This window comes from Rhinolophus sinicus, chromosome 5 (assembly GCF_057876585.1).
Source record: "Rhinolophus sinicus isolate RSI-liver-muscle chromosome 5, RSI-T2T, whole genome shotgun sequence".
NCBI lineage: Eukaryota > Metazoa > Chordata > Mammalia > Chiroptera > Rhinolophidae > Rhinolophus > Rhinolophus sinicus.
In genome coordinates, this window is record NC_142505.1 from 30,571,903 (window position 1) to 30,594,834 (window position 22,932).

The 22,932-nt window shown below is 49.2% G+C and overlaps 1 protein-coding gene across 8 annotated transcripts in view; it reads left to right on the forward strand.

Moving 5' to 3' along the window:
• Positions 1–22,664, forward strand: part of COLQ (collagen like tail subunit of asymmetric acetylcholinesterase) — a 66,947-nt gene extending 44,283 nt beyond the window's left edge. For 7 of the 8 annotated variants that reach the window (XM_088798320.1, XM_088798321.1, XM_088798322.1 and 4 more), the window contains 12 exons: positions 575–646; positions 2,969–3,031; positions 3,520–3,546; positions 4,197–4,241; positions 4,482–4,517; positions 7,251–7,331; positions 10,032–10,137; positions 15,834–15,973; positions 16,977–17,096; positions 17,498–17,618; positions 19,193–19,295; positions 21,182–22,664. In XM_088798320.1, coding sequence (XP_088654446.1) covers positions 575–646; positions 2,969–3,031; positions 3,520–3,546; positions 4,197–4,241; positions 4,482–4,517; positions 7,251–7,331; positions 10,032–10,137; positions 15,834–15,973; positions 16,977–17,096; positions 17,498–17,618; positions 19,193–19,295; positions 21,182–21,251 — 984 coding nt within the window. In that variant the 3' untranslated portion in view covers positions 21,252–22,664. Of the gene's footprint in view, positions 1–574; positions 647–2,968; positions 3,032–3,519; positions 3,547–4,196; positions 4,242–4,481; positions 4,518–7,250; positions 7,332–10,031; positions 10,138–15,833; positions 15,974–16,976; positions 17,097–17,497; positions 17,619–19,169; positions 19,296–21,181 lie in introns of all 8 variants that reach the window. The other variant, XM_074312818.2, reaches the window with a different exon arrangement.
• Positions 22,665–22,932: the final 268 nt, after the last annotated feature.

Below are 22,932 nucleotides of genomic sequence, written 5' to 3' on the forward strand. Positions count from 1 at the left end.
GAAGCTGTGCTGTTGGCTGCAGAAAGGGGAAGTACATAAATTGCTGGGCAGCTCCAGCTGCCCACAGGCAAATTCCACAGTCGCAGGTTGCAGAAATTAGTTGTTACAGCAAGGAAGGTAGCCACTGGGGGATGGGCACTCAGAGCAGGTGAGAAAGCTCTTGAGGGGCTAGCAACAGCATTTGCTACTGCTCCCCAAACACAATCCTACCCCATTTACATCACATCCCTGCATCCTCAGCGAGAACATGTTGGTATGCAGGGGACATTTGAATGAGTAGGTGGAGGTGATAAAGATGGAGAAACCAAGAAGTTTACAATATCTTCTCCATCACCTTTTATTTCTTCAGTAGAAATAGGATCTCATGTGTTGACACAACGTGACATCAAGGGCTTTACCTTATACCTAAGTGATCCACCTTTTAGGCTGTCAGTCTTTGGAGGGTGGGGATGAGGGTCCTGGGGCCACACTTAGAGGCCCCATACTCTTCTCTGGACCCCAGAGACAAATCTTATTTTCTGCAAGAAGAGGAAACAAATTCAGATGTCCTGACTTTTGTTCTTTGCCTTTGAAGGGCAGACCTGGCCCCCCAGGTGTTCCTGGCATGCCTGGGCCCATCGGCTGGCCTGGCCCGGAAGGACCCAGGGTAAGTGTGGCACATTCTCAGAGCTCGTGTGGTATCAGAACATGAGGGAGAAGATGGCAGCTCCCTCAGCCCTTAGCACATAGTCAGTGAAACTCATTTCCTCAAGAGGGGGAGGAAGAAGAGAGCATGAGTGTGGGGACAGAGCCCCAAAGAGCAGTTTCCAGGCTCTCGGCCTCACGTGGAAAGGTGCTGGCTCAGGTAGTAAATGGCCATCAACTGTGATTGCATGGCCATCAGCTGTGGCTAGTTGGCCGTCAGCTGTAACCAGTGAGCCATTGGCCACTAATATAACTGCTGTGGCTACGCTAGCAAAGAATGGGAGCTAGCAAGAAGATGGTGGCTGAGCTAGCAAGAGCAGATTGCAGTTAGCACAGTGGATTGCAGCTAGCAAGTGTGGTTGGTTGGCAGAGAGAAGTGGTTGTGGACGGTGTGGCTCCTGCTTCCTGTGTCTCCAACCCAGCTGCCAGCGAGAATATAGTGGTATGACTCCCCTACCTGTGGCTCCGTGGGTGTTCCTGTTTGGCCTCACCATGTCCTGCGTTCTTATGTGGGGAGCAGGACCAGCGACCCCGCCTGACACCCAGCGCGACAAATGGCGCAGCGAGCAGGGTCTCCCACCTGACACCCCGCATGAGTCCCTGCATGACAATGAGGATGGCCCAGAAGTTCCCAAATACTTCTTCGTTCGCTTGAACTGCAAGATCTTGGTCACTCCAACATCTCTGCTCCTGTGAGGGGAGAAATAAGGGGACTTCTTTCACAGGGACCCCGATTCTCCTTTGTCCCGAGAGTTAGCATGCAATTCTTTGATTTCCCTGAGATGACTCAAGAGGGGCTGTGTCTGGAAAGCTATTAGCCTGTGGTGCTGCTCTGGCAGGAGGTGGAGGGTTGAGGAGGTGGGCGTTGGCTGGCTGCAACAACCGAAACGCTAAGTTCAGAGAGGGATCACCAAATGCCGATGAAATCCCCTTCCTCACATGGGTAATGGAAAGCTAACACATCCATCTAAATCTAAGCATGCCTTTGTTTACGTTCTTCTCACTTTGGTTATAGATTATTGGTTGCAGGGACCAATGCCTTAGAAATTTGACCTGCAGAAGTCAGGGCGGGTAGGTGAATGTCACTCCCTGCTCTGGTTCACGTACTGGCAGGATTTATTATGGGAACAGAAAACTGGTCCCAGTCCTTGTAGGAAAAGTCCCAAGGATACTTAAAAAAAAAAATAAAAAAAAATCAACTATATAAAGCTAAGCTGTCCAGTACAATAGACACTAGCCATATGTGGTGGCTTGAAATGTGTCTAGTGCAACTGAGGAACTGAATTGTAAATTTTAATTAAGTTTGAATTTTAAAACTTATGCTCAATTTGGTTATTTGAAAACGTTTACGTATGTTTGGAGCAAGTTGAACAGGTGATGCTGCTTTTCCAACTACAAATTTTATGAACTCTAACTATAGATCACATGTTTTGAATGAAAATTTAGCATTTGAATTGAGATGGGATTTAAATGTAAAATATGCAACAGATTTCAAGTATTTATTATGCAAAAGAGAATGTACACTATCTCATTAATAATTTCTATATTGACTACATATTGGAATGATAATTAGATTAAATTAATGAGAGTAAACAAAATATAGCATTCAAGTTAACTTCATGTTTAGTTTTACTTTTAATGTGACTTCTAAAAATATTTTAAATTAAGTAAGTGGCTCACCTTCTATTTCTACCATTTAGCGCTGATGTAGAGGTTCTTTTTAGCACAGAGGGTGCTGAAAGTTTCAACTGCAAACCATTCTGAGGGGCAGCAGAGTCCACCCATGCGTTTTAGCTCCCTGTCTCCATCGTACACACCCAGAGGCTGATGTTCACTTTACTTGACTGCAAACCTAGGGTGAGATTATATGGAGATGTCTGAAAGGCCTTTCCTATGCAAAGAGCAGAGCAGCTAAAGTTTTTTGGGTGCTGACACCTTGTCCTCTGGGGCCACAGTGCCCCCCTTCCTCTCCCCCTCCCTCTTATAACCTTCTCAAGGAGGAGATCCAGCATTAGTGTATTACATCGTCTTAGTAAGAATATAGTTTGGAGATGCGCTCTGGCTTAGGCAATTTCATTTTATACTTCATCTCAAATACCAAAATGAAGTATAGGATATGGAGCCTTGGGCCCCTGGGAGTGCGCAAGGGAGCCTTTGGGGTCCTCAGATTCACAAGCCAGCTCTGTTGTCCCCTGTTCCTTCCTGATCTTGCCCATGACTTCCTGGTTCAGTTTCTCTAGGAAATGTCACTGTAGGTCTTCATTTCCCCTTTTGATTCCCACAGGGTGAAAAAGGTGACTTGGGTCTGATGGGCTTGCCAGGGTCAAGAGGACCAATAGGCTCCAAGGTCAGTGTGTGGGTCCAAATGGATGCTCCCAGGTCTTCTCACTAAGGCTATGGAGCAGCTGTTACCCAGCTGTTACCCGTGATGGGGAAGGGGTGGGCTGCTGGGGATGTCACAGATGTTGGAGATCCCAATGCCTGACTGCCCGTCTTTACCAGACTTTGGGGGGCATCGGGGCTGGGATGCAGGGGCATAGGGGTACCACTCCTGCTGTTCTGGGCAGCAAGGGTCAAGCCTCTGGACATGACAGATGGAAATGTTTTTTCAGGCCTTTGTTGGGGGGAGCGTGGCAAGAAAAGCAATGTTCTTTTTAGGCCTGGTGTAAACACAATCCTCAGGAACATCTTTGTATTTAATGCGGCCACTCCCCCAAAAACTTTTAGCTCAATGAGACACTTCTCACCACCACATTGAGGGATTCCTTCCATTCTCACATCAAACCCAGATGTCCTACAGGGCTGGCTGTAAATGCACCTTCTGCTTTCTTTTAGGGCTACCCTGGATCCAGAGGGGAGAAGGTTAGTACTTGTCTCTGCCGGCTCCCCAGAGCCTGGTTTGGGCTATCGGCTGCGGGGTCTGTGATGAGCAGAGGATGAGCCCAGGTCTCTCTTTAGTCAGCAACTGCAGCGAGCATTCCGAGACATTCCCCCATCTTTTATCAGTGGGCTGAGAGAGAAATGAGGGGCCTCCTGAAGCAGAGCAAGCGGGTCAGGGAGGAGCCCCCAGGGAAGGTGGAGGCCCCTTACATGGAGCAATTGAGCGATTGAAGCTTGTGGTGGGTGGAGAGTGAACGCAGTTTGCGTGGGGATGCTGGAGAAAGGTGGCAGATGTGTGTCTTTAGACCAGGCTTTCTTTCACCACACAACCTTCTTATCTGTCAAAAACAAAACAAAACAAGAAACCCATCTGGAACCTGGGGACAAATTTCCTTTGGATGGGAGAGGATCTGGGACCCAGAATTTTCTGTGAGTTGTCCTTTATTAAGGGAAGAGGTCTTTGGGGTCCAAATAGATGGTAGAATGCAGAGAATTCCTTCCCTGGCCAAGTCACTTCATCTCTGAGCCTGTTTCTTCGCCTGTGAAATGAGGGTGGTAGCTTAGGGAACTTTCAGTTCCAATTTTCCCCCACAGTATTGACTCATTGACTCTCTCCTGTGGTTTCCTTTTAGGGATCCAGAGGTGAAAAGGGTGACTTGGGTCCCAAAGGAGAAAAGGTAATAGCCATTGCATAGAAGAAATAAACTACAATGGAAGTGGTGTCCCTGCCCACCCCCTTTTATGGGCTGACTGACAGACTGATTGGCTGTCTGTCTGATTGACTGGCTCACTGCCTGGCTGGCTGGCCAGCTGGCTGGCTGACAGGGCTCTATCTTGAAAATCCTGATCAAGCTCTTCCATAGCCCTTTCAAGCATTATTTCAGAGGTGGTCACCATATTTTTTATTTTCTTCACAGGGTTTCCCGGGACTTCCTGGAATGTTGGGGCAGAAAGTAAGTACCTAGAAGTAGTAAACATAGGCCTCAGTAACAAATGCGACCGTCTAAGTACAACAGAAAGAGGTCTGCCTCTCTGTTCATCAGGCAGGGAAAGTGGGTTTCACTATGGAAAGTTCCAAAGGGGAGCAAGTTGCTGAACCCACTGGTGAGAGGGTGGCAGGATGGTCTGAGACCTCCCTCCAGTTCCATGGGAGGTGGGGGACACCCCACCTGGGTGGCAGGAGGCCCTTCTTTGCATTTCCTGCCTCTCGGAGGACTGTGCTAATGTTCAAAGACAGAAGCTTTAGGACGAAGGACTCAGATCTGAGAAGCAGTGGTCAAGGGCCCCGGATGAGGCGCAGGTATCTTTGGCTTAATGCCACTGCTCACTCCACCCAACTGGCACTCCTTCAAGGTGGCATCTGTGCTACGGGAGACCTGCGAGTTATCTTAGCTGGGTGATGGCAAACATTTTTTATTTGATAGTTAAATTTTTTATTTAAACAGTTAAATATTTAGTGAGATTTCCTTCATATTTTGCTTGGGACAAGGCTTAATAAAAAAGAGTTAATTCAGTTGGCTTAAAGAAAAAATATTCAGTGAATAAGAATAAAAGTGATGTGTGGATAGGACAAAAACTGTGAAGGTGGTAGTTGACTGACAGACCTACTTTAAAAACTTCTTCTTAGGGTTCGGCTTTGGGGGGAAGAGACTGAAGGGAGCGACAGTGCACAAATGGACCCTGAGAGAGTGCACACAACACCTAATGTGACTCCCTAACGCTCTGACCTCCTGCGAAGGCATTGACATGGGAAAATGTTATTTTAACGTTGGCCTCAGAGCTTCATGTTCTTCAAACATGCAAACGAGATGCTTTCTTATAATTCTAAAGGCTTTATTTTCCAAACTCAAATAAGCAATGTTTATCTGATGTTCTCCAATCAGTAGAGCATATTTAAATCATTGGAATCACCTGACATTAATTTATTATACTTGATTACTGCCTTAAGCTGTCAAAAACTCTGTTTCCGCTGCCCTAGATGGGGTGGTGGGTTAACAATAGATTAATTATAGAAGCAAATTAAAGGAAACATTACAAGAGAAAAAAAAAACGATTTTATTTTAAAATGTTGGGGCTGGGTTTTCCTAGCCACAGCGAACATCAAGGAATAATAAATTACTGTAAAATTAAATATGACAGCTTCTCTGGTCTCTGCTCCATTTACTAGACTTGCCATCGAGAGTTGTCTTCCCATTTCATGGCAGGCTGTTTTAAGACAGAGCTGATCTGATAACCGTAATTAGGTCTTAGAGAAATTAAATCAAGAAATTACTGCCTGCTTCCAGTTGATGAAGAGAAGGGCCACACTTCCTTCTGACAATGTTTTTTTTAAAAAAAATTATACTGTTTATGCTGCTGTTTTCTCTTAGCCAAACAAGACACCCCCTGGGCCCCTCTAAACCACCAAAGAAAATTGTGCAAACATCTCCATGGCCACGTAGAATTGATCTATCCTCTCACACTCTCTCACTGCCTTGCATCCTGAACGACATGGCAGGTTGGAAAGAAATCATAGGTTTAAGGACAATTCTTGGGAAGGCAAGATGTTGGTAGCTTGCGTCGGGGCAAATTCATTACATTGGCTGAGCTGACAGATAACTTCAGAGATTTCTGTTTGATCCTTACTGTATATTGGTGTTGCCCAGAACCTGCGATGTGTCATACCTCCTCTAACCATGTGCAAAGCCATCTGGGTGTTTCTTGTTTACCTGAATGACTGAGGCAGCTCTTCATGGACACTGGTAGCCGACAAACAGAAGCTCTCATGTTTGCTATTGCTAAATGTAGCTTGGTGGTGGTGCATTCTGGGCTGTAGAGGGATTACTGGAGGTTGGAGCGATGCCCTGTGGGTTCCTGATCTAAAGAAAGAGCAAATGGGCCTGGGATCCTAGAAGAACATGGAAGGAAGGAGAGAAACTAAAATGGAGAAATAGATTTTGCAAAAGGTTGGCCTTGAACTGTGGAATGCTGCAATTGGTGAATTTGGTTCTGGTAGTTCCAAAGAGAGCTTTTCAAGTAGGAATGTTGTTCATGTTGCTTTCCAGGCCTTTACAATAATTATGTGGAGTATTTGAACATATGTCCAGAGCATCTCTCACCACAAAGAGTTTTCATCTAAATCAAATGGAAGTGAACTGGAACTCAAACCAGTTTTTACTCAAGAGTGGGGAAATATACAACCCTATGTAAACGTCATTACGTGAACAGAAACTTCCCGAAGATGAGAGTTGTCAAAACTGTATCTTATCGTTCAAAAACCCATAGAATTGAGTTTGTGCTAAAAACAAAACAAACACAACATAAAATTTCAACTAAAGGAGAAAGTGTTTCCCCCCAACAGCTTGTAGTGTCACAGGCATGCATATGACTGAGATACAGGAGCCTCCCGCCCCCTTTCGCCATTCTGGATGGTGATTTGGGACGTCAAATGTGTTTGCCGGCAGCTGTCTCTCAAAGATAAAAAATCACCCACGGTAACCTTCTCCTTTCCTTCCCCTTCCATGGAAAGCCTGTCTGCCTTTCACATGACCTCACATAACTCTTCCACTCTCCCAGAGCAGCCCATTGGGGAAAGATCTGGAATGATCAAGTAGACTGCCCTTACGGCCAATGATTGGATTGAACTGTAGACATGTACTTGTTCCACATGCCCTAATTCCTCTCTTACTTCTCTTTCTTCTTTCCAGGGTGAAATGGGTCCAAAGGGGGAGCCTGGGATAGCAGGACACCGGGGACCCACAGGAAGACCAGGAAAAAGAGGCAAGCAGGTAACGATCCCAGGGCTCACCACACCCCTGCAGTGAGAACTCCTCATCTGGGACTGTTGTGTTTCTGAAGCTCTCCATGCGATTCTAATGTGTAGCCAGGGTTCAGAACCATGGTAACACTATGAAACCTATTCTGGTCTTTTCCATGGGAACTTAGGAATGGCACAGGCTCCAACCTGGATAATTCAGATTCCATGATAACTTTTGAAGTCACAATATTCTGGTTCAATTTTCAAAGTTTTACAATGGGTGGCATGGCTGTGGCTTCACAATGCTGCCACAAATACCAACTTCCTAAAAACTAGACTCAGGAAAACAAAAAGAAAATGTTTTCCTCCCTCCCTTCTTTCCTTCCTTCCTTCTTTCCCTCCCTCCTTCTTTCATTTCTTTCTTTCTCTTTCATAATTTTCTCCCCTACTGCTGATTTCCACCCATAATTTTTTATATTGGGGTTCAAGAAGCCTGTTGACTTGTGTCATCTAGTTCTTTACTTGGGCAGTGTTTGTTTTTCCTGGTGAGGGCTGAAGCCCGCAAAGCTATTTCTTGACCCTGTTGAGAATGATTCAGTTGTAGTAATCTTGAAAATTACACCAGAACCATGTCTGGGAGCTCAGAAAAATTAGGAAAATGAGCTCATCCTTTCTACAAGATATCATAAACCACCCGAGTGTGCTCTGAACCCTCAGTGCCTGTCTAGTCAGCAGTTACTTGAGTTGTTAGTTTTGGGAGCCTGGTACTTTCTTTTTGTCGTGAATTAATTCCTAGCATAGTGTCTTATATACCGAATATTCATTGGGCCAGTGGTGCTAAGAGTTTCTGGAGGTTATTGTAAGTCAATCCAAATCCTAGAATCAGAAATCTAGAAGGGACTTCAGGAGATTAGAATCTCAGGGCAAGAAGGATTTTAGTGACCACCCAATGCAATTCCCTTCGTGTAGCCACAAGGAAACTGAGGGCCAGGAAAGTAGAGTATTCTGCCCAGGACTCTTCAACTAAGTCAGCTTCCAAGGCAGAGTTAGAACTTAGAGAGTTGAGACCAGCTTTTCCCCACATCACATCTTTTCTCATTATCTTCATGCTTCAGGACTTACCTACAGGCAGGCCCAGGAAAGCAGCTCTTGACTTTACTATACAAATCTTTGTTTAATTCAGGAGACAGAGCAACTTCCTTGAAAGGGATCACCAAACTTTGTGGCAATAAAGGAATAAAGAATGCTTTTCCTGGAAAGCTCTGTGCAGTGATTCCTTCTCATGGAGACATGGCTTGCTCTGAGCAGATGACCGATAAACTGAATATTCCATTCCTGCTGGTGTCAGCTTCGTTGCATTTCCAGCTTCTTCAAGCTGTGGCACTTCCTGTGCTCATAGACAGCTGATGTGGCTGTTAGAAAAACAAGCCTTAAGTGTAGCTATATTAAGATGGTGTGACTTCCTTTGCCATTTTGGGACCCATCTTGGTTACCTCATGGAATGCTTCAGCTTAGACTAAGGCTTAAGACTCCCTCCATCAGAATGGAATTGGAAACAAACTCTCCCCCCAGAGTCCCACATTAAGAGTTTAAGAACTCCTTGGACATTTCTAAGAGAGCTCCCAGGGCCCTGCTGACAAGGCAACAGGTTACATGTCACCGTTATGATTGGAAACGGTGCCCAGCACTGCTTCCTAGACTTGGGGAAGATTGGGTTTCATCAGGTGGGCAAGCCTGCCAGGGAACAAATGTAGGAAAGGGTGCCAGGCCAAAGGTGTCAGGCATTGGTCATTACTGGGCAAAATCTTTGCTCTTGGCCCTCTGAGAGCGGGCAGCAAAGAGGACACCCAGGTAGAATGACTGTAGCTGCAGGTGTGACTCTCTTTAAGAAATCAGGACTTTTCTAACCATGTGAGAAAGAGGAAACCAAGCCTTCTGCTCTGCTAATCAGCTTTCCCACATAGCCCGTGGTTCTGTGCAAACGTTTTTTTGCCTCTGAGATCTTTGTTAGCCTCATAGCAAACCCATGTGGGTGTATATTTACTTGCCCCATCTTGCTCAGGGTCTCATCACCGAGGTGAAAACCCAAATCTTTGACTTACAACTCAACAGAACTACTTCCTATTTGTGTTTTCAGCTTCTTCCTCTTCCCTCATTTGATCTAGGGAAGGGAGGTGAACAAGATGGATTCCAGCCGGCAGGGAGCTTATATATCATGGGGACACTTTGATGCAATGCCCACAAAATAATTGTATAGTTATGATCTAGGATAAATGCTATGGGTCTTTATCCTGCGAGCAACGGGTAGCCATTGGGTGAAAATCGCTCTTGTGATAAAATAGAAATGTTCCTGATGAGCAGACAGATGGCCCGAGTTGTAGGCCCAACTCTGCTGCCTTGATGCTAGGTGGCTTCTATTAATCCATGTTCTTTTCTAAGCCTCTATTTCCTCATCTGCCCAATGGGAGGAGTGGGCTGGATTGGTTCCTTTAGCTGTCATGTGCCATGTTTCTAGGACAGAACAAGAAGATGTCTGTACACTTGCAGCCATCACTATCTCAAATGTCACCTGCCCTGAGCTTTTTAGAAACTTGGTTGTCAAGGCCTCTGAGGCTACATCCTGCCTTGGGCTCTTGCTCCAAAATGCAAAGTGGTCCCTGATTTAGATAGATGAGGAAGGAAGTTTGTCATGTCCTGCTATCATAACAGGCTCTGCCTTTCTTTCCGTCAGGGGCAGAAGGGAGATAGTGGAGTTATGGGCCCACCAGGCAAGCCTGGGCCTTCTGGTCAACCTGGCCGTCAGGGTCCTCCAGGGCCCCCAGGCCCCGCATCTGCAGGTAAGAGCTACACTGCTTCACTTGACCTACAGTGTCCCACGCCTGGCCAGCCTCCCACAGAGGGTACCAAGAGATGCCAGCAGAGGTCTGCCTTGGTTTTGAGTGAGAAACAACCAGAGGGACTTCAATGTATTTATAATTTCTCCACAACTAGGCTCATTCAATTTTTCCAAGAGAAAGATAAAATCATCATTCTGGCTTTGTTTCTAGCATCTTGGAGAACCCATAGAGGAGAGGGGAAAAATTACATTGGTGATGTCATTTTTACTTTAAGTGAAAAATAACAGGCACATATTTTATCACCTGACACCGTTTTAAAGAAAACATTTCATGACTCCAAGCAATTCTCTTAAACCTAGAAGTAAAGATGACATAGCAAATTTTTTATCATCTTACCCAGTATTATGAAAGAGTCCTTATGGATCTTTATTGAAGATAGGAATTAAAAAGAAATCAGATCTACCATAGAAGAGAGCATAGGTACACTGTCAGCTCAAAGTAAAGCCTTTCATAGCACACTGTCTATATAAACACAGCATCTCTAGGCCCAAGAAGACTGTTTACTGAGTGTGCAAGATTCTTGTCCTCAGTTATCCAAAAGGAATCAAAATAATTTTGATTCCATTTTTTTAAAAAGAAAATGAAGGCATTTTAAAATTCCACAGTGCACTTCCTGCCCGCCCAACTCTGTTTATGGAAATATATTTGCAACCACCTCATGAGATGATCGAGAAATGTCATTATTTTGTTAGATTCTTTAAACCAAATTAAAGTTTTCTCTGAGACTCCAATCTGCCAGAATGCCAGGAAAATTCACTCGTAGGGGTTCTCTCCACTTTTTCAACTGCCACAAGAGTTGGGCCAAGATCCTCTGGAATTATGGCAGAAAAACAGCCGGGGAGGTCTCTCTGGCCTTTTATCTGCCCTATTGACCTCTGAAATGCCTGTCTTCCGAGGCCACGTGGTCCATGGGTGCCCGGTGACCGCCATCCTCATGCCATGCTTAGGTATCAGAATCCTGCCCCACGCCCATTCCTTCTGAGACCTTCCCTCTTCTGCAGGATCCCTGGGCTCCCTGTTCTCTCCAGCTCAGGGGAGATCCCTCCTCTTCCAATCTCTAGCCCCGTCCCTCCTTGCACTCCTCAGATACTGCCACCTTAGGGGCATTTCTCTTCTGAGAACAGAAGGCAGAAGTTTTCAAATAGTACGTGTTTTCAGCAAGGACAGGAAAGCACACAGTCTTTGCTATTTGCTTAAACAACTGGGAGAACAAGCATTAATTAGCATGTCAGTAAGTTATCTTGTCACACCTATTTCTATTTTGTCAAGGGAACTGGATTTGAGACGCAGCCCAGGCTATGTGTCGGTGCCCATCATCTGTTCCCATGAGTTGACTGGATGATCTGGGTGGAGGCCCTTCTAACTAGTCCTCGTCCTCTTGGTTCTGACGTGCGTAACATTTTCCTCAGGCCCCATGACCATGAGCTGCCAACCCCGGAGACTGACAGCATGGCCTGAAGCCTGGGTTTTGCCTTTGCAAGGGACTCTCTTGGTCCTTGGGGTATTTAGGGGCTCATAAAACTGAGGAATAGCCAGGGGATATGGCAAGGGTTGTGGAAACATAAGAAGGTCCTTAGCAAATTCAGACCTTAATGGTCTAACTGTGTACATTTATTTGTAAAGGCCAACCCTCATCTGAGTTGAATCCCCGTTTCCTCCTTGGGCGTGGGGTTGGGTGAGAAGGGCAGGGCCTGGAGACCATCTGCAGCTTACTCAGACACCCAGTTTTATCTTATCAGTCTCTGGTGGCTTGCAACCCCATCCCATTAGTTGGACCAGTATAGCCTTATTTTCTCTTTTTGGTCTTCCAGCTCCTTCTCATTCAACCGAGTATGTTCACACCTCCTTCCCCTCTGCCTCCCCATCCTCTGCCAGATCCCAGCCTTACTGGCCTATGCCCCCCAGCCAATGCCCTGCTCTCTGCAGAGCTGGAGCACATTCCTACAGTCCCTCTGGGTCCATGGGGCCTAAAATCGCATTCCTGTCATCCTCTGGTCCACCCAACAAAATCCTCTCCTTCCTTCAAAGCCCTCTCTTCAGGAAGAGCTTCCTTGGTCCCTAACAGATGGGTCTCCTCCTGCTGGGACCCGAGTCACACATTGCCTCTCTGCTATGGCCCTTCCACTGGTAACTGTTTTCTGCAGATACGTTTCATTTTATTTCTAGATGGCAAGTCCTTGAGGCAGGGTCTGTGGCTGAGTCAGCTCTACCTCCCCATGGCACCTGGCAGGTGGGATAGGCGGGGCTGGGCCCTGCAGGTGCTCACGGGGCTGCTTCGGCTCTCAGTCTATCCCGTGTATTGCACAACAGGCGAGCAGGATGCTGGCTGTCTCTGGACTGATGTCCCCTCCCTCTGCCCTCCTTTGAATCATTTCCTTTCTGGGCACCTCCCAGAGTGAAGAGGCTGAAGAAAATGGGGTAGTAATCCTGCTCTTTGGAAGATATTTTTGGGGGTTAAGGAGAGAAGGGGAGGGAAGAGTTTAAAAGAGACCTCCCATACCTGAGACCAGTTGAATAATCATCAAGATTTGCAGTAGGTCTCCAAAACAATTCCCGAGATTCCCTTTGAGAGTCTGATAAAAGTCCCACTGTCAGGGGAAAAAAAAGAAGTCGACCCAAGATTCTTTATACTACTTCCCAGGGTTCCAGAAACCCTGCCCCAAATCCATCTTGAGATATCTTCGGGCTCTGAGGACCACAGATCAAACTCTCCCGGATTAATCCAACCCTCCCTTTATAGATAAGATCTTTGAGCCTCAGAGAGAAGTGATTTCTCCAAGGTCACAGAGCTGATTAGTGGCTGCCTGGTCCCAAATTAGTCTGTGACTCCTGGGTCCAAGACCTTCCCACTCAGCCCCTGTAGCCTCTGCAGGGGCCAAGTGGTAGCTGCGGGTGACAGCCCCTCTGCCTTCTCCCAGATTCCCCTCTCGAACTTCTCCCACCACAGCAGCCAATGGAGATGGGAAGTTCTCTGGGCAAAAATGGAGAGCGGGTCCTCTGGCTACAGGGACGGTGGCCAGGCCAGGCGCACTGGACCAGCTCCGAGAGGCCGAGGTAGGGAAGTTCGGGTTGCTGTGCCCTTCAGTGCAGCCTGGCAGGAAGCAGGCCCGGGCAACAGATGCCCTCCGACAGCTGGGAGGAAGCGGCAGGGAAATTGCAGTGGTGGCAGGAAGCAGGCTCCCTGCCACGTCCTGTTGTCTCGTCTGATCGGGAGGCTACCTCTGGTGCTGGTGTCTGGTGCTGTGGGGTGAGATGGTGCTGGGGAGGTGGGGATGTTAGGAGCTTTTTATTACCCACGTTAGCGTATGAGGGGCCGGGGCGAGGGAGGGAGTAAAAGCAAAATGTCTTCAGGATGTAATTTGCAATAACCAAATTACGAATTTGACTGAGTCTTTCCTGCACCCAGACAAGGTATAAGTGAATCAGTGAGGTACCTGGGAATTGCCAGCTTCCTGAGAGCATCAATATTCTTGGATGTCTGTCTTTTGAACGGCATAGTGTTAAGTCGAACATGAATTCAAGTCTCGGCCTCAGCACAAATTAGCTGGATAATGGGACAAACTCCTGGATCTCTCTGAGGCCATGGTTCTGGAGGACGTGTCGGGGTCACTGAGCCTGCTGGAAGGCTGCTCCGATGCCACTCTCCTGTCCTTTGTTACGGAGCAGTCCCACCTCCATTTCCCGGGTGCTTACTTGCGCAGAGTATTCTTGGGCTGGTGGAGTCTCTGTCTCTCTGGGCTCTGCTGAAAATATCAGAACACAAGGCTGGAGCTCCTCCCACAGGATCGTGTTCACATTTCCTGTTAGAACAAGGAGCCATCACTTGGTATAAGATGTTGGCAAGCCTCCCTTCCCCTCAGATTGGCAGCATTCTGATCTTGGACATGTCTGTCCACCGCCTCACAAAGGCTCAGGGTGCGGGGGTCTTCCCACTGGGAGCTCCTCCTCCAGCTGCAGCTGCTTCCCTGGCGTCCTGACCAGACCTCTTCCCCGGCCTTATTTTATTTCTTGCCCTTCTGGGATCTGCAAACTGTGCCCCCAGTTGCTGGCTGCCCTTGATATTTTACAGCCTGAAACCAATGACTGGCTGATCTTCAGACTCCCCCTTATTTTCCCAAGAGAAGGGGTACTTACTTCATTTTTCCGTCCCCATCTTTCCTGGCTTCCAGTTGGATGGCTCTTGCTCTAGCACTTTTCTGCCAACCAGAGTAGGAGTTCTAGCCTTTCCTCGAGGCCTTTTCTTTCCAGCTAGCCTGCATTCATTCATGCAATCATCAGACACATACTGTGCCCCTACTGTGTGTCAAGTCCTGGTGAATGAAAACAGGCATCAACCCTGCCCTTGTGGAGCTTACAGCCCATGGAGCGGGGGTGGGAGGAGATCGGATAACCTCACAATATGTAGAATCCCAAACAGAGAAGTGCCTTGGAGTAAAGACATACAGAACTATGAAATTGTATCTGAGGAGAACACGAGGGAGTGTGAGGATTCAAAAAGGCTTCCTGAGGAAGCGATGTTTGAAGCCAGATCAAGAGTGAGCAGGAGGCACCTGGGGAGCGAAGGGTGGAGAGTGAAAGGGAGAACGATCAGGTGGGGGAATGGCTTGTGCAAAAACCATATCCATACGCCGGCTGTTCTCAACCTGGGCACAGACTGGAATCATCTTGAGATTTTTTAAATGTGCAGTTGCCTGGGTTCCATTCTCAGCCGTCTTGATGGAATTGGTCTGGGGTGTGGCCTGGGTGGGTATCAGTGCCTTTAGAAATCAAGGTGAGAACCACTACCCTAGATAGTCTCCCACATGGCAGGGAGTACATTTCCTGATCATGTCTTTTCAGGACCCTCTTCTCTTAGTACCAGGGAGAGCAAGTAGGCTGAGCATTTTTGAATGTCCATTTTCTTCCAGAAGAAATCCAAGAAACACACACTCAGAACGATATAAAACGAATAAGAAACAATAACAGTTATCAGTCGGCAATTTGTTCATCTGCGAGAAGTTCCCTGTTGATAACGGTCTACAGTAAGGAAATCCAGAGAGGGACAGTGACCTGCTTTGATTCAGCCTCTAAGTGTCACTATCAGGGCTCCAGGCCCCATCAGCCCCTGGTTTCTCCCTCATATTAGCTTCTCGTCTCATCTTTGTTACTTCTCGTTTGCAGTATGGCTGCTGCAGCACCAGACATCTTTTCGGTCTTCAAGGCAGGAAGAAGGGGGAAGCTGTGTCTCCCCCCAGCTATGTGTCTCCTTTACCAGGATAGACTTTCCCAGACGCCCGCCCTTCTCCCACCACAGACCTTGTATTTGCCCACACTGTGGCACATGGTCACCTCCAGATGCAGTGGAGTCTGGGAAGTCGAATGCCTGTCTGTCTGTCTAGTTTCTAAAGGATAGAGAGAGGAAAGGGAGAAAGAGGGTTGGGAAAGGTGTTGCCACACTCAGCATGGTTGAGGGACGCACCGAGACTAGCACTGCTTTCACGTCTTGGATCAAAAGCATCTCTTTGCACCTCTCCCCCAGGCCTGCATGGAAATGCTGTGGCCTTAACCTTCCTTCTGTTGCGGTGGCTCACATCTCCCTGAGCTGTTTGGTTTTCTCTTCCTTGGCGCTAGTAACACAGCAGTCTGTTGCTTCCTAGGACAACTTGTAATGGGACCCAAAGGGGAGAGAGGATTTCCCGGGCCTCCAGGAAGATGTCTTTGTGGAACCCCCATGAATGTGAATAACCCTTCTTACGGGGAATCTGCGTATGGGCCCAGCTCCCTGCGAGTTCCTGCGGTAAGGTTCTTCTGGGCGGAATCTGGGCGTTATCCATCAGGACCTCGCATCTGATCCTCTCGGGCTTTGTGATAGGATCTTATTTTGTATGGATGGATGTGTTTATGTGTGTATGGATGTATATATATACATATATATATATATATATATGTGTGTGTGTGTGTATATATGTGTGTGTATATATATGTAATAATAAAACGTATTTCTACCATTTATTGGGTACATACTCATAGGAAATTGGAAAATAAGGGGGGGGGGAATAAAAAAGAAGAAACCCAAATTGTCCATTTGATTGTGGGTCCATTTCGGAGTGTTACCTTTGTCTTTTTAAACAAACAAACAAACAAACGAACATTTTAAATGAATACAAAAGCAAAACAAAGAGTGTAATGGACTCCACGTACCCTGTACCCAAATTCAGTAATTATCAGCTCAGGCCAACCTTGTTTCCTCTTTATGCCTGCTTACTACTTCCCAACCTGCTTTGGATTATTTTGAAGTAAAGCCTGGTCATCAATTCATCATAAACATCATTTGAATCGATGCGTAATCATCCATCCATCCTGAGGCTGTACTGCGATTTATTTAACCAGTGCCCTTTGGTCGGATATTTATAGGGTGCTCCCAAGCTTGCACTAATGTAGATAGCACTGTAACAACCATCTCCGAGTATAAGAATTTTGTTAACAATCGTTTCCAGATGTTGAATTACTTGCTTAGATGACATCACCTTTTTTACTGAAGTCTTGGGAACATGTTAAATGCTTAAGAATTTTAAATGACAGGGGTACTTTTACCACAAATTCAGACATTAGGAACTGGATGGAAAAGATGCAGGAATGAAGACGGTCCTCCCCACGTTAGGAGGGACACGCAAACGCCGCTTCCCGTTGTTGACCAGCCCAAGGATAGCGAGTCTGTGTCCGCCTCCAGCTTCCCCCCTGCCCCGCGCCCTGCAGAAGAGTTTTTGGGAAGCTTCACCAGTGTGTCTGTTCTCTGGCAGATTTTTGTGGTCAACAACCAGGAGGAGCTTGACAGGCTGAGCACCCGAAACGCCATTGCCTTCCGCAGAGACCAGAGAGCTCTGTACTTCAAGGACAGCCTTGGCTGGCTCCCCATCCAGGTACTTGGAGGCGGGCACTCAGCACAGGCCCCACCCAGGGAAGGGGACACATCATTAGAGGTGGGGAAAGCCAACAGTGAGACCCGGGGCAGAGCTTTGGGCAGTCTGTTTCTGTAGAAGGCCTGAGCACCGTCCTTTGAGCTGTTTCTGAGCCGCTCTCCATGCGCTGCTCCCCAAATAGAAGCTCTTCTCTGAGCCAAGGACCCACACGGTCTCACATCCCTGCGCTGCCAGGCTACCAGCTCGATCTGGCCCAGCCGTCCTGCCAACTGCAGAGCTTTGGGCCATGGGAAAGGAGCGCCTTTCCCACTCAGGAGGAAGCGGGGGCTGCCCCCTGGCAGTGCCCCACTGGACCCAGAGCCTCTGTCCCCCGTGTAACTATGGTGTGTTTCTTTGGCCAGCTGACTCCTTTCTATCCTGTGGACTATGCCACAGACCACCGCGGCTCCTGTGGGGATGGGGTCCTGCAGCCCGGGGAGGAGTGTGACGACGGGAACAATGATGGGAGTGACGACTGCATCAGTGAGTGGGGCCCAGCCTAGAAGGGCCTGAAGCTTGAACTGCCATTGGGGTGGTGGTGGGGGGTCAGGGCAAGCCCTGGACACCAGCCGTGGTGGTTTGGGGCAATTCTAGAGCCAGAGGGGGTGTACACGGGCCGTTGTGGGGCCGACCCTCCCCATTCAGGCCCAGTGTTAAGTTTAACCGCCATCCAGGTATGTCGGGGGGCTTGGTGTCAAGGTTCTTGCCCCCAGAGAAGCCACCAGGCCCTCCCTGTTTCCTGAATCCTGCTTCTTGGCAAAACCTGTATTCCCATCCACATTCTTTGTCAAAAGATAAGGGTAATGCAGGAGTGAAAGGCAACAGGGAGAATTCAAGAATTTGAATCAGGACTCACTTTTACCAGACTGAGCCCTAGTAACGAAGCCCATTTTAAGGGCAGTGGGCTGGCGAGAGCTGCCTCCAGGCCTACAGGATGCTACCAAGATGGGCAGGCAGCCTAGCATGAGACGGTTTGCTCCACTGTTTATTTAAAAAAATCAAGTGACAAAAGCAGAAGGTGAGGTGGAAAGCACGGACTTCAGAGTTCAAATGTGGGCACTGAGAACTGTCAACTCACCCTCAGCTCAGAGAGGAGGCTACTCGGCAAGGTACAGCTCCAAGCCTCACTTTTCCCAACTGAAAAGTAGATATGACACTACTGAGTGCTCAAACCTTTAGCGATTCTGTGAACTAACGTGTGCGTGGATTGTCTGGGTATAGTGAGGGTTCAACATCCCTTCACTGAATTGTTTCTGAGCCCCTGCTACGAGGAGCCAGGCTCCACTCAGGGCTGGGGTGTGTACGTGCAAAGTCGAGTTGCTTGCCTGCAAGAAGCTCAAGGGAAGGGTGACAGTGCGGTGAGGAAGGCATGCACGGGGTGGGTGCAGGGCATGCGAAGCTGGGATTCTCCCTTAGTGTAGCTGCATTTCCTGTGACAGTTCCTGGGATGGGGATCCGCAGGATGCTGGCCTTGCCTGGCGTCCCTGCTGTCCCTGCTGCAGCAAGGAACTCATGGGGTCTGAAAGCCCTGTGAAAATGAGGCCCTCGTACTCCTAGGCCCTCCCCTTGTGTGAGAACAGACCCCACTGAAGATCATCTGGCTGCCCAGGGACACAGAATTCTCTGGAAGCTCTTTGTAAACAGACCAGAGTCACCATGGCCACCACTCATGCCTAATGTTCACGGTGTCCTGATCCTCACCTCACGGGAACCCACAGTGGTCCTGTGGGAGGGGAGGTGGTGTCCGTGGCCCAGGTCGGAGATAAGGACGTCGAGGCTCTGAGAGGCCAGTGGCTGCTCTCAGACTCTCGGCTGGAGCCTGGGTCTCCTTATTCTCCAGTGTGGGACTTGGGGGCCTGGGGGGCAGTGCCTGGATGCGTGTGAAGCGTTGTGGAGGTCCATTTAAAGAGTGCGTGCTCTGGGTGGATCCTTCAGGTCAGTTGGACCAGACAGAGTCTTAGTAGCAAAAGCCCTTTGAAGTGAGTGGGGCCCAGCCCAGGCTGACGAGCCTGTCCTACCCTTGCTCCTTCTCAGGGCTGCACTTCCTGTCCCCTCAGGCTGTCACCGGGCATACTGTGGAGACGGCCACCGGCACAAGGGCGTGGAGGACTGTGACGGCTCTGACTTTGGCCACCTGACGTGCGAGACCTATCTCCCCGGGTAGGGATGGCCTCACGTGCTGTTGTGACCCCCCTCACCCCCCCCTCCGCCCACCACCCTCCATCCTCTCTCCCTCACCAATAATTGTGACTGCCTCTTATATTCCTGGTACTTTCCAGAAACTGAGGTATGGTAACAAATAACACAGCACATGGTCCCTGCTCACCCAGGGGAGACAGGCAATAAACACATAACCCATGTGTCTTCCCAGAGCAGCCTGAGCTCAGCTGTTGCCTGTACAGCTGAGGAAGGGCAGCTCCCATCCCCAATGGCAACCATGACCACATCAGCCTTCTGGGCTGTGGGCCTGGGAGGGAAGCCCAGGGGAGTGTGGAGGTATCAGGGCATTTCAAAGAATCGAAGCGTCTGTATAACCTGAATTCTCTGGAACAGCCCTCTACCCCTGGGCAGGCCTGTGGGTACAAGTGAGCCCACACCAGTTTTAATATCTAATTTTGCTGGTTTGCGGCTCCTTCCAGAAAACTCCAGGAACTTAGTATTCCCTTCAAGGACTCCTGTAGTTATTTCTGAGACTCTTCAGTGGGGGTTCACATTGCTCAGCATAAGTATTCTAATGTTCTGGCCTCTACGTTGACGTCTCCCAACTGAAGGCCACTGGCCCTGTGAGGCACCGATTCCATGCCCAAGAATATGACCTCCTAGACTTCTTTCAAGGTGTAAAATGACGCCACATTCCCCCTAATCCTCACAGAACCAGACTTGTATAGTGTTCTAGGGAAAATGGGGAGGCCGGCCCTCCCCCCTAGTCCACGTCTTGCTTCTGCCTTGGCTCCAGAGTGGATTGCTGGCCCTTCACCCCTCCTGAGTCCCTCAGGAGTCCAATCTCTCCAGCCTTTGCTTCCAGCCCTGCCCCCTCTGGTAGGCTTGGACCCAGGCCCTCGGCACCAGGCCTGTCTATTGCCTCCTCTCTTTCTCCTTGTGTGGGGACGCCTTTTCAACACCCACTTCCCAAATGCATATCAACGTATCAAAGCAGGCCAGGGGTCATACCAACTTGTCGTCGTCCCAAGACGCCAAGCATTTTGGGCTGAGCCAGGCCCAGTGCACCTATGTGCCCCCTCCCTGAGGTAAGGAGGGCTCCAAACAGGCGCCTGCCAGAGAGCTGGGGGGAGGTCTGAGCTGCTTGATCGCTCCATGGAGACGACAGTGTTTGCAATCACTCAGGGAGTACCGGATCGCATGGAGCCCAGGGCTTGCCCGCTGGCTCACTGTGGTTACTCTCCTAAACTCTAGACGCCTCGGGGATGCTTGTGAGCATGAGTAGAATGCGTGACACACTGTTTGGGGATTAGTACTTGGGCTTACGGAGCGATAGACTGCTGTCCAATATGGTAGCCCTCGGCCACAGATGGCTACTTAAATGTAAATTAATTAAAATTAAATAAAATTTAAAATCGAATTCTTCAGTTAACACTAATCTTATTTCAAGAGCTCAGTAGCCACATGTGGCCAGTGGCTGCCATATTGGACTGCGCAGCAATAGACATTGGTATCAGTGCAGTATGATCAAATGGCCAGAGCTGGAAATAGTTCAGGCCTTGAGAGGGGGGTGATTCTCTCGGAGATGCTGCGTTAAGAGCAAGGTTACCAACCTCTTCCACCCAGGTCCCTTCACTGGGCTCAAGCAGAAAAGCCCCAGAGGCTTGGATCAACTTGCCCAAGTCTCTCACCCCAGACGAGAATGACCACAGTCTCTGTAGAACCCTTGGCTCATAGCGAGGTGGCAGCACTGGCTGCTGTTTGATGAGATTCGACCAAAAGTCACCAGAGGTGGCCTTTTGGAATATGGCTTTGTCTTGAATGCTCCGCAGGAGCTGTCCTGCCCACTGCCCGGTGTCCACCCTGACTCGTGTCTGCCTCCTCAGGTCGTACGGGGACTTGCAGTGCACCCCCTACTGCTACATTGACTCCACACCCTGCCGCTACTTCACCTGAGGGCTCCAGGAGGCGGGGGGCTGCGTCCCACGTACCTGCAGCAGCTTCTCCACCCTCATTAAGCTGACCTCGCACCGTCCTGGTCCAGTTCCACCTGGAAGTTTCCATCTGCAACAAAAACACACACAAACTCTTGCTGCTAAGACATGCTTTTAACTCAGTCCGACTGGAAGAACTTAGGACCATCCTGTCCTAATGCAAAGTACTGGAAAACCTCCACATGCCCAGCCTGGAGACTGTGTGTGACCCACCACTCCCTTCGGGCCAGTAGCGACCTACAGTGCCTGTTCTCTTCCAGCGTGTTGCCCACGCAAGCTGCGGAATGGCTTAGCACTGTTAGAGACACGTAGACCTGCGGGCTGTTTGTTCTCATCCTGTTGGGGGCATCTGGGGTACAGGCCTCTCGGCCCCTCGATCTCTGGAAACGTGGGCGTTCTTACCTGCACAGCCGGCCGTTGGGTCTGTGAACCACACTGCAGGCAAGGGACCCAGCTCTGGACCTGCTGAAGGACCTTGCAACTGGCCACAGCCCAGCACAGACTCATGTGGATGTCCCCCAACAAGAGACGCAACTGTGAAGAAGTACTGAGAAAGCCACCAAACCCTCACTCTGCCTTGGTAGAGGGCAGAGGCCCAGTTGGGGTGCCTGCCACATGGACGAATGCAGAGCAGTGGCCTTCTGCCACGTGATGTTCCCCAAAGGGGCAGCTCCTGTGGTTTCGCCATCCCAGGCACTGTCTTGCCCTTGGGCTCCCTGCACTGTGATCTCTGCCTCCTGGATGCCCCTCATGTGCATTTCTTGTTCAGGAGATTTGTTGGCAAAGGGTGAGCAGAGTCCACACCAGGGCAGGCTGTCGGTGTCTCCTCAGTCCTGAGGAGAACCCCACCCTGAGTGTGCCATCTGGGACCCCACCCCTTCTGGCAGAGGCAGTTTCTGTCCTGAGCTCCAGCTCCTGGCTGCCTGCTGTCTCCTACATGGGCCCTGTGCCCTCCCTCTGTGTCTCCGTAGTGAGTAGCCCGGTCCTTGTGTCTGTGTGCCCGAGCCCTCACGTGTCCTGCACATCTGGGAGCTGCCTTTCATCGCCATCTTTCCCGAGTGGGACTTAGCTTTGTTTCCAAAAGACGTCTTCCCCACAGCAGGCCTCACGTGGGGTGGAGGGACACTCCTGGGCTTTTTCACAAAGCTATTTCATGTGGCAAAGTCTTGGGGACTCGGCAGACGGGAGCTCCTGGCCTCTAGTGAATGGGGTCAGCCCAAAGGTGGTTCTTCAGAGGTGGGCACATGGGTCAGGCTGGTTTCCTCAGCCGCTACTGCAAGTCCTGGGGTGATGCTGTGCCCATGGAAAGCCACCGGCTTCATCCTGGGGTCTCCGGGTGGGAAATCAAGAAATAAAGGCAGTTCTTTTCCCCTGCTGTGGCTCCCTCTTCCCTGGGGATTTGGGGCCAGTGTCCAGCATTGCCGAATGGAATGAGGAGTCTGAATTCAAGTCTTCTTCCCAGCTCTGCAGAGGATTCTAGAATTTGGATGCAGTCCCCCTCCCTCGGGGACAAGGGAGGAAACTGAGGTTCAGAGACGTGGAGGGACTTGCCCGAGGTCACAAAACCCAGTCTTGCTCACCCAGGCCCACCCCAGCCTTGTATTAGGTTGGTGCAAAAGTAATTGCAGTTTTTGCAGTCCTTT